The sequence below is a fragment of the Schistocerca nitens genome, chromosome 1, assembly GCF_023898315.1.
Source record: "Schistocerca nitens isolate TAMUIC-IGC-003100 chromosome 1, iqSchNite1.1, whole genome shotgun sequence".
NCBI classification, from domain to species: domain Eukaryota; kingdom Metazoa; phylum Arthropoda; class Insecta; order Orthoptera; family Acrididae; genus Schistocerca; species Schistocerca nitens.
In genome coordinates, this window is record NC_064614.1 from 1,060,144,970 (window position 1) to 1,060,157,033 (window position 12,064).

General features: G+C 46.7%; 1 protein-coding gene across 8 annotated transcripts in view; it reads left to right on the top strand.

The window, feature by feature from the left end:
• The window catches only part of LOC126197766 (inter-alpha-trypsin inhibitor heavy chain H4-like), a 204,436-nt gene that overhangs the window by 27,654 nt on the left and 164,718 nt on the right, over positions 1–12,064 (top strand). For all 8 annotated transcript variants that reach the window (XM_049934662.1, XM_049934666.1, XM_049934664.1 and 5 more), the window contains exon 5: positions 686–824. In XM_049934662.1, the coding sequence (XP_049790619.1) occupies positions 686–824 (139 nt within the window). The remainder of the gene's footprint in view (positions 1–685; positions 825–12,064) is intronic.

Below are 12,064 nucleotides of genomic sequence, written 5' to 3' on the forward strand. Positions count from 1 at the left end.
CCTCGAAAGCTATAAACTTTTCAGTTCCTCCAACAAAAGATGCTACAGTCAAATGGTTTAGACAGGTCACATAAAACGCCGGTGTCGGAAATCTTGTCGCTTAGATATTTTAACATATGGTCACTGAAAAGGTAGATGTCATGTTTAGTAGAGAGGCCCTTGTGAATCTAAATTGTGGTGACAAAGGCTCTCGTATTTTCAGATGTGTTCCACTGTTCTTAAATGCATTGTCGTTTCAAAAACGGAAGTCAATAGTGAGACGAGTAGGGAGTAATTAATATCTGTCTTAGTATTTTCCTTAAAGTGGATTTTACAGTTTGTTTCGTGTGTGTGTGTGTGTGTGTGTGTGTGTGTGTGTCTGTATGTGAGTGTGCGTAATGCATGGACACATGTTTGTAATTTTTATTGCCAGCCCCTGTGACCGAACGGTTCTAGGCGCTTCAGTCTGGAACCGCGCGACCGCTACGGTCGCAGTTGCGAATCTTGTCTCGGGCATGGACGTGTGTGATGTCCTTAGATTTAAGTATTTCTACGTTCTAAGGGACTGATGACCTCAGATGCTAAGTCCCACAGTGCTCAGAGCCATTTGAACAATTTCTGATTTTTTGTAATTTTTATTCACCGTATTATAAATCTCTTACGCTATTTCTATTTATTTGCATAATGTCGTCGTTGAATGTTGCAGCGCACGCGATTCCAACGTGGTGCACGTGTCGGTGAACGTTGAAGCGCAGAAAAAAGTAACCTTCAACCTGACGTACGAGGAGCTGCTGCAGAGGGAGATAGGCGCCTACAACCTGCGCATCAACATCAACCCTCGACAGGTACGTCCGCCAAGGTCTTACACAGTACCACTGCTACACCACGAGTGATCTTTGCTTCTGTCCTACATTCCTTGAAACCTCTGTTGTTGAACCAAGGATCACACAGATTCTAAGACACTGTAAGAGAGGGAAAAAAAAGACCGACTTCGAAGGCATGATCCGGATGCAAACCGATAGATGTAAAGGATACACAGCGGCATTTTGGTTGTGAAATGTACAGCTAGAATATTTCACCTTTCAGCTTCACATCATTGGCGATCTGAAGAAAGATATGTGTGGACGTGTGTTTCAGTGGAACGAGGAACTGCAAGAGTGGTTGCGGTTGTGCATCCATCAGCGGCCGACCACGTTCTACGAAACAGGAATTGATTATCTCGTTTCCCAGTGGGATAAATCTCTCAACGCGTGTGGTGATTACTTTTGAATGCAACCATTCCATGGTCCCGCTTTGGCGGGTGTATGGTTTTGAGTATGCTTCATATGTAGCTATAGGTGAGACAGGTATAAGCAAAACGGATGCGACCTAAGACCGTAGCCTCTCTCCGACTGGAATGAAGTGAAAATTTCAAAAAATTGGATGATTTGTTCAAGAGAAAGAGATTTACAAACTGAGCAAGTTAATAACGCGGTGATCCTTCTCTGGCCATAAGCAGGCAATTATTCGCCTTGGCATTGATTGACAGAGTTGTATGTCCTCCGGAGGGATATTGTGCGAAATTCTGTCCAAGGGGCTAGTTATATACACTCCTGGAAATTGAAATAAGAACACCGTGAATTCATTGTCCCAGGAAGGGGAAACTTTATTGACACATTCCTGGGGTCAGATACATCACATGATCACACTGACAGAACCACAGGCACATAGACACAGGCAACAGAGCATGCACAATGTCGGCACTAGTACAGTGTATATCCACCTTTCGCAGCAATGCAGGCTGCTATTCTCCCATGGAGACGATCGTAGAGATGCTGGATGTAGTCCTGTGGAACGGCTTGCCATGCCATTTCCACCTGGCGCCTCAGTTGGACCAGCGTTCGTGCTGGACGTGCAGACCGCGTGAGACGACGCTTCATCCAGTCCCAAACATGCTCAATGGGGGACAGATCCGGAGATCTTGCTGGCCAGGGTAGTTGACTTACACCTTCTAGAGCACGTTGGGTGGCACGGGATACATGCGGACGTGCATTGTCGTGTTGGAACAGCAAGTTCCCTTGCCGGTCTAGGAATGGTAGAACGATGGGTTCGATGACGGTTTGGATGTACCGTGCACTATTCAGTGTCCCCTCGACGATCACCAGTGGTGTACGGCCAGTGTAGGAGATCGCTCCCCACACCATGATGCCGGGTGTTGGCCCTGTGTGCCTCGGTCGTATGCAGTCCTGATTGTGGCGCTCACCTGCACGGCGCCAAACACGCACACGACCATCATTGGCACCAAGGCAGAAGCGACTCTCATCGCTGAAGACGACACGTCTCCATTCGTCCCTCCATTCACGCCTGTCGCGACACCACTGGAGGCGGGCTGCACGATGTTGGGGCGTGAGCGGAAGACGGCCTAACGGTGTGCGGGACCGTAGCCCAGCTTCATGGAGACGGTTGCGAATGGTCCTCGCCGATACTCCAGGAGCAACAGTGTCCCTAATTCGCTGGGAAGTGGCGGTGCGGTCCCCTACGGCACTGCGTAGGATCCTACGGTCTTGGCGTGCATCCGTGCGTCGCTGCGGTCCGGTTCCAGGTCGACGGGCACGTGCACCTTTCGCCGACCACTGGCGACAACATCGATGTACTGTGGAGACCTCACGCCCCACGTGTTGAGCAATTCGGCGGTACGTCCACCCGGCCTCCCGCATGCCCACTATACGCCCTCGCTCAAAGTCCGTCAACTGCACATACGGTTCACGTCCACGCTGTCGCGGCATGCTACCAGTGTTAAAGACTGCGATGGAGCTCCGTATGCCACGGCCAACTGGCTGACACTGACGGCGGCGGTGCACAAATGCTGCGCAGCTAGCGCCATTCGACGGCCAACACCGCGGTTCCTGGTGTGTCCGCTGTGCCGTGCGTGTGATCATTGCTTGTACAGCCCTCTCGCAGTGTCCGGAGCAAGTATGGTGGGTCTGACACACCGGTGTCAATGTGGTCTTTTTTCCATTTCCAGGGGTGTAGTTAAAATCCAGAGATCATTGGGGGGGGGGGGGGGCTGTCCATAATACTCCAAACGTTCTCAATTGGCGAGAGTTTCAGAAAACTTTGCAGGCCATGGTAGGATTTGGCAAGCATGAACACAAGCAACAGAAACTTTCGTCGTGTTCAAGTGTGCATTATCCTGCTGAAATGTAAACCCTGGATGACTCACCGTGAAGCAGCTGTAATGTAAGGGTGCCGCAGATGTCAAACCAATGTCCTGCTATGAAATGAGATGGCACCGCAGACTATCACTCGTGGTTGTCGGACTGTATTGAGCCGAAATCAGTAACAACACAGGGCTATCTCTCTTTGTAGTTTAAAGGCGTTTGATAATTACCATCCGACCCATTCGTTTGTCTCCAATTCAAGAACATCTTTGTACAACCTCAGAAATACACCGGACTTTTGGAATCCCCCTCCACGTCGAGCCACGTATGTGTTCCTATCAATGATCATGCTGAAGCATTAGCTAGGGAACCTTACACATTAAACCAGCTGTCAATAAAAATCCCACACGATGACTTGCGTGCTCTCTTAAGACGCCTTATCTTATAAAAAACAAAAACAAAAAAATAGAAGAAGAGTGTGTGGCGAACATCCTTTCGAAAAAACTGTAAACTACTGGTTCCATTCAAAAGTAATCACCACATGCGTTAAGAGGTTTCTCCCACTGGGAGACGAGACGATCAACTCTTGTTTCGTAGAAAGCGGGCGGCCGCTAACGGATCTAGAAACGCAGTCACTCTTGCAGTTCCTCGTTCCACTGAAACCGACGTCCATAAGTATCTTTCTTCAGATTGGAGGAAGTCGTTATTAGCATACTTCCCACTGGGTGACTCTCTCACGCTAGAACTGACATCTTGATGAACTATACTGACGGAAAAAATTCGCAACACCAAGAAGGAATTGAGCGACATAACGTAAGTTGGTACGCGTTTTTCTACGTCTGAAAGATAACGCCTACTCAGATTTCGAGCTAGTCGCATGAGAGTGGCGCCAGTAGCACCACTATGAGGATCCATATCATGCCTGCTTTAAGTACACGGTGTAAGGGGGTAATTACACTACTGGCCATTAAAATTGCTACACCAAGAAGAAATGCAGATGATAAATGGGTATTCATTAGACAAATACTAGAACTGACATGTGATTACATTTTCACGCAATTTGGGTGCATAGATCCTGAGAATTCAGGGCTAGGGCAGCAGTCGAATATTTTCTGTATCCAGAAAGGACCGTACAGGACCTGCATTATCCTGCTGAAATGTAGGGTTTCGCAGGGATCGAATGAAGGGTAGAACCACGGGTCGTAACACATCTGAAATGTAACGTCCACTGTTCAAAGTGTCGTCAATGCGAACAAGAGGTGACCGAGACGTGTAACCATTGGCACCCCGTACCATCACGCCGGGTGATACGCCAGTATGGCGATGACGAATACGCGCTTCCAATGTGCGCTCACCGCGATATCGCCAAACACGGATGCGACCATCTTCATGCTTTGCCGTCCGTGCACCCAGGTTCGTCGTTGAGTACACCATCGTAACCGCAGCCATGGTCTCCGAGCTGATAGTCCATGCTGCTGCAAACGTCGTCGAACTGTTCGTGCAGATGATTGTTGTCTTGCAAACGTCCCTATCTGTTGACTCAGGGATCGAGACGTGGCTCCACGATCCGTTACAGCCATGCGGATAAGATGCCTGTCATCTCGACTGTTAGTGATACGACGCCGTTGGGATCCAGCACGGCATTCCGTATTACCCTCCTGAAGCCACCGATTCCATATTCTGCTAACAGTCATTGGATCTGGACCAACGCGAGCAGCAATGTCGCAATACGATAAACCGCAATCGCGATAGGCTACAATCCGACCTTTATCACAGTCGGAAACGGGATGGTACGCATTTCTCCTCCTTGCACGAGGCATCACAACAAAATTTCACCAGGCAACGGCGGTCAATTGCTGTTTGTGTTTGAGAAATCGGTTGGAAACTTTCCTCATGTCAGCATGTTGTAGGTGTCGCCACCGTCGCCAGCCTTGTGTGAATGCTCTGAAAAGCTAATCATTTGCTTATCACAGCATCTGCTTCCTGTCGGTCAAATTTCGCGTCTGTAGCACGTCATCCTGGTTGCGTAGCAATTTTAATGACCAGTAGTGTACCTTTGGACGTGGTGAGTTGATTTTGGTCAAGAACGCCTTTAAGGCGACAAATGCCCCTTTATGAATGCCTCACCGAGTTTGAACGAGGTTGTGAAACAGGGCTACACGAAGCTGGATGTTCCTTCTGAGACTGAGGAGTAATACTTGGCAGAAATGTAGTCACTGTACATGATATGCTGGTAGCGGTGGTCGTGAGTACGTACGGTCGCAAGAAGACCGGACTCCGGACGGCCACGTGGCACTACAGAGAGGGACGACCATCGTGTTCGGTGTATGGCTGTGGCGCATCAAACTGCATCTGCAGCAGCAATTTGGGCAGCAGTTAGCTCGACAGTGATAGTGTTACAAATAGGTTACTGCAAAGACAACTCCGAGCCAGGCGCCCTGTAACGTGTGTTTCAATGACCCCAAACCAGCGACTCAAGCGAGAGCTTATTAGAGGACAGGGTGGAGGTCTGTTCTTATGAAAGCTGGTTCAGCCTCGGTGTCAGTGATGGCTGCGTGTTTGTTAGAAGGAGACCAGTTGAGGGCCTGCAACCAACCTGTCTGCGTGATAGACGCACTTGAGCTAAACCTAGAGTTATCGTCAGAGCAGGAACAGTCTCGTGATTCACACACCCTGACTCCAAATTTGTACGTCAGTCTGATAATTCTACCTGTCTTGTTGCCATTCATGAACAGCATTCACCGAGTGAGGTGGCGCAGTAGTTAGACACTGGACTCGCATTCGGGAGGACGATGGTTCAATCCCGCGTCCGGCCATCCTGATTTAGGTTTTCCGTGATTTCCCTAAATCACTCCAGGCAAATGCCGGGATGGTTCCTCTGAAAGGGCACGGCCGACTTCCCTTTCCTAATTCGATGAGACCGATGACCACGCTGTCTGGTCTCCCCCAAACCAACCAACCAACCAACCAACAGCATTCCAACAGGATAACGCTTGTTCACATACCGCTGTTGTAATCCAACATGCTGTATACAGGGTGTTACAAAATGGTACGGCCAAACTTTCAGGAAACATTCCTCACACACAAAGAAAGAAAATATGTTAGGTGGACATGTGTCCGGAAACGCTTACTTTCCATGTTAGAGCTCATTTTATTACTTCAAATCACATTAATCATGGAATGGAAACACACAGCAACAGAACGTTCGAGCGTGACTTCAATCACTTTGTTACAGGAAATGTTCAAAATGCCCTCCGTTAGCGGGGATAGATGCATCCACCCTCCGTCGCATCGAATCCCTGATGCGCTGATGCAGCCCTGGAGAATGGCGTATTGTATCACAGCCGTCCACAATACGAGCACGAAGAGTCTCTACATTTGGTACTGAGGTTGCGTAGACAAAAGCTTTCAAATGCCCCCATAAATGAAAGTCAAGAGGGTTGAGGTCAGGAGAGCGTGGAGGCCATGGAATTGGTCCGCTTCTACCAATCCATTAGTCACCGAATCTGTTGTTGAGAAGCGTACGAACACTTCGACTGAAATGTGCAGGAGCTCCATCGTGCATGAACCACATGTTGTGTCGTACTTGTAAAGGCGCATGTTCTAGCAGCACAGGTATGAAATCATGACAACGTGCTCCATTGAGCGTAGGTGGAAGAACAAACTAAAATGAGCTCTAACATGGAAATTAAGCGTTTCCGGACACATGTCCACATAAAATCTTTTCTTTATTTGTGTGTGAGGAATGTTTCCTGAAAGTTTGGCCGTACCTTTTTGTAACACCCAGTAGAATGTCGGCACGTTGCCTTGCCCTGGTCGATCAGCAGGTCTGTTTCTAGTGCTTATAAGACATCACTGGACAACACCTCCAGCGTCAACAATCTGGCCGTCACACCGGTTATTAATGTAGCAGCATTTCACATTTGCAATTGCTTATATCGCACCTACATTAACCTGTGATCTTGCAGTGTTAATCACTCAAATATGTTACCTAGACAAGTGTATTCCCGAAATTTCATTAGTCTATATTAATTACCTCTGGTGTTGCTATTTTTTTCTGTGAGTGTATTTATGCCACTAGTGCAAAGAAAATTCACGGCGTCATTAATGGTGCTATTATTAATATTCGTTAAGTGGCTTAACATAAGTATCGTGACGTAGTTCGTGTTAAGGCCATTTCATATTATGTGACGTCGGTGCGTGTCTTTTCGGGATGCCCTATAAGTGTAGTGCGGTAGTGAAAGAAGTGACCTTTTGTGATGGATGAACATCACTGCCGCAGTATTTTAAAGATTTTGAATAGAAGAACAAGTCCATGTGGGGGAGATGACACGTGAATAGCTGCGAAACTAAACTGTTTCGCCACGGGATTCACACGATGCATATACCGACACTAAGGCAAATATAACCATCGCTTCCTTACTAGCCAACGTAGTTGTGGAAACTAGTTCTTTATACATAGGTACTATTCAAGAAAAACTTCGTTAACAGGAATGTGATGTATTTGCAGCATAGCTGAACCCAGCTCTTAACCATGCTTTAAAGTAGATCCTGTCGCCACTATTGTACCCACTTTTGCACATCCACTGCCACTTTGCATGTGTCAGCAAATCCTTTTCCGAGAAAATTATGTTTTATTAGGCAAAAATTTTGAGTTTGGTGTATGGCAAATCAAGGCTCCATGATGCATTTGCACATTGTTATAGTGAATTTATCTGTCTCTGATACTTGTGCACCTTCTAATGACAGCTCCAACCTGTTGGATTGTCTCACAAGGGAACCTCCCAATCGCACCCCCCTCAGATTTAGTTATAAGTTGGCACAGTGGATAGGCCTTGATAAACTGAACACAGATCAATTGAGAAAACAGGAAGAAGTTGTGTGGAACTGTGAAAAAATAAGCGAAATATACAAACTGAGTAGTCCATGGGGCACATAGGCAACATCATGGAGAATGTGAGCTCAGGAGCGCCCTGGTCCCGTGGTAGCGTGAGCAGCTGCAGAGCGAGAGGTCCTTGGTTCAAGTCTTCCCTCGAGTGAAAATTTTACTTTCTTTATTTTTGCATAGTTATTATCTGTCCGTTCGTTCATTGACGTCTCGAGTGAAAATTTTACTTTATTTTTGCATAGTTATTATCTGTCCGTTCGTTCATTGACGTCTCTGTTCACTGTAATAAGTTTAGTGTCTGTGTTTTGCGGTCGCATCGCAAAACCGTGCGATTAGTAGACGAAAGGACGTGACTCTCCAATGGCAACCGAAAACAATTGATCGCAAGGTCATAGGTCAACCGATTCCTCCACAGGAAAACACATCTGATATATTCTATACGACACTGGTGACGGCATGTGCGTCACATGACAGGAATATGTTGTCGACCCACCTAACTTGTACACTTGGCGAATGGGTAAAAAGATTCTTCTACCTTGCCCGATTTAGGTTTTCTTGTGGATGTGATAATCACTCCCAAAAAAGTGATGAAAACATAAGAGTTTGTCACATAAACTGAAAATAAAAAATTAAACTTCACACTCGATGGAAGATTTGAACCCAGGACCTTTCGTTCCGCAGTTGCTCACGTTACCACGAGACAACGGCGCTCCTGCGTTCCCAGTGTCTTTGATGTTGCATATCTTCCCATGAACTACTCCGTTTGTATATTTTGCTTATTTTTTCACAGTTCCACACAACTTCTTCCTGTTTTCTCAATTGATCTGTGTTCAGGTTTTCAAGGCCTATCCATTGTACCAACTTATAACTAAATCTGAGGGGGGTGGGATGGGGAGGTTCCCTTGTCAGTGTATCACGCATTGTTATATGCTGCGACCACGTCTAAGATATTTAAAAAGACTGGCACTCTTTTCATTAAAAAAATAAGCACCACGGCTTTCTCTGTTCATCGCTGACTTAAATTTCTCAGGCCATTGGTAAGAGGTGTCATACCATCAGCTGAATTAAACTCCGTCTCCCAGTTCATAAAAATACGTCCACATTTCATCTTCTGTCATTGACTTTGAATGTTTCGTGCATATCAGAGAGGACTACAACCTGCTCTCCCTCAAGCTTCGGCAAAAACAAAGTGCCCACCTGCCCACAGAGCTAGCCGCGCGGTCTAACGCGCTGCTTCCCGAGCGGGAAGGCGTGCCGGTCCCCGGCACGAACACGCGCAGTGGATTGGTGTCGAGGTCCGGCGTGCCGGCCAGACTGTGGATGGTTTTTAAGGCGATTTCCATCCGCCTCGGGTAATGCGGGCTGGTTGCCCTTATTCCGCTTCAGTTACACTACGTCGGCTTTTGCTGCGCAAACAGCGTCTCCACGTATGCGTACACCATAATTACTCTACCACATTACCTCGTCTGGTATGAGACTTTCCTGGGGGAAGGGGGGGAGGGGGGGAGGGTGGGGGGGTTCACTGGAGGCCGAACCGCACAATAACCCTGGGTTCGGCGTGGGGCGACGGTGGGGTGGGTGAACTGCAGTGGCCTGTTGTGGGGTTGTGAACCACTGAGGGCTGAGGCGGGACGAAGCCTCTCCGTCGTTTCTAGGTCCCCGGTTTAATATGCAATACACACACTAGTGCTCACTTTGAAATATTCCGAGCTTTCCACAATTTTCCGTATGGCACTGCAACCACTGTTACTCAACAAACTTATGGAATGTGACACGATGTGGGCCCTAATGAGTTCGATCCTCGTTGACTTTTCATGTCAATGGACTCATTTTATAGTCTTTCAATACGTTGTTTACCTTTAAGTCTGATTTCCCCTCATGTAAATTTTTTAACCATCTATGTCCATTGGCCTAATGAAAGGTATCATCGCTGTAGACATTCTGTAGTTATCTGTGGCTGTCGAACGGCATGCACTTGTATTCCGCCACGGACTGGCACATTGCTTCTGCTTGGAATCCACTATTCATCTGAGATGAAAAGATATTCTGAACCCTATCGCTTAAAATTATAATCTCATCTACCACAACAAGTAGAGAAGTTATAACCATTTTTGAGTTACTTCTGTCACAGGAGAGAAGAAAATGGATGTTAAAGCCATGTAACATTAAAATGAATTTGTTATCGCATAACTAGTTGTGAGCGGCTTGGGCATACTAATCTCCAACGTTGTCACATACGCTGAGCGGACAAAACATTATGACCACTGCCCACCGCGACGCTCGATGCCGCCTAGTGGAACTGCGGACAAGTTACACGTATGTATGTTAGCAGAGCAGACACGGACAGGGAATCACACTAGCGAAGATATGGCTGAAAATGAGGAAATCCATTAAGATAAGCGACTTTGACTAAGAGCAGATTATTATTGCGCAGAATCTGTGAACGAGTATCTCTCAAACGGTGAAGCTGGTCGATTGTTCATGTGCTACTGTCGTGAGCCTCTACGGATTGAGATAGAAGAACAGTGAAACGAGCACTAGGCGCGATATGGTTCGACGCCCACGACTCTTCACAGAACTAGGGGTTCGGAGACTTGTCTGCTCTGTAAAATAGGATAGATGGAGATCTGTGGCACCTCTGCCAAAAGAGCACAATGGTGGTGCACGCACAAGTGTTTCGGAGCGCGCTGTTCATAACACATTGTTGAACATGGAGCCCACATGTTGAACCAACGACATCGTCATCTACTATTGCAGTGGTCTCTGGATCATCGGATCGGAATTCGACCGTTGATCAATGGAAACGTGTCGCCTATTAGGTTGAATCACATTTTTGCTACACTTGGTCGATGGCCGTCTCCACAAACGGCGTCATTAAGGCGAACGAAACGTGCAGTGCATCACGGACGGAGGTTGTGGGAGCAGTATTATGCCGTGAGAGGCGTTATCCTGTGGCTGCATGGGACCTGTGGTAGTAATCGAAGACACACTGACAGCCGCGAACCACCTGCCACCCTTCACGCTTGATGTCTTCCCAGACGGCGATGTCGTCTTTCAGCAGTATAATTGTCCGTGTCTCAGACCGAGAACCATGCTACAGTGGTTTCAAGAGCATTTTAGTGAACTGACACGCCTGATGTAAATTCTGTGGAACACATCTGGTTCGCTATGGGGCACCATCACCGCGTACAAAAATCAGCTACCCGTTATTTACGCGAATTACGTGACCTGTGCGTGGACATCTAGTACCATATATCTCCACAAACCTACCATCAAACTGTCTGATCCCTCATACACAGGATCAGTGACACATTTCGTTCGAAAGATGGACAAACAAACTGTTATGCAGGTGGTCACAATGTTTTGGCTCATCCGTGTAATATGTCAAAAAACGCTTTTGCAGTGAGCTGCATCACAGTGCATGACATGTAGACCCTTAAATGAGATAATATAACATATTTAGACGATTTTTGTTAGAAAATTTTAAAAAAATGTTTTGAACTAAATTCATGTCACAAATATATATTCACAGTCACTGAATCTATTAGAAAAAATAAAATGACGGGATTACTGTAGACAGACCATAAGCCCAAATAGGACAAGCCGGCGTTCTGGTAATTATCTAAGAACTCGATACACGGCGATATTTGTCTTTTAGAAACGACATTGTGAAGGAAGAGGTAACTAATATACATGGCGTCCACAATTTATGTTCTAGTTTCAAGACGCTGTAGAAAGAGAGTCATCTCTCAGAATAACGTCAAATTGTATCAGTATACGAGGGGGGGACCCAAAAGAAACCGGATTGTTGTCATACAAAATTTATTGATGATCCTTTTTACAAAATTATTTCAGTCGCCTTCAAAATCTCTCCATTACGTGCGATGCACTTGTCAAGTCTCTTTTCCCACTGTTGGAAGCATGTTTGGAACTCTTCAAGTTTGATATTGTCCAGTGCCCTTTGCGAAGCTGTTTTTACCGCCTCCACATCATCATAACGCTCCCCTTTTAGCGTTTTTTTCATTCGTGGAAATAGGAAAAAGTCGCACAGGGCTAG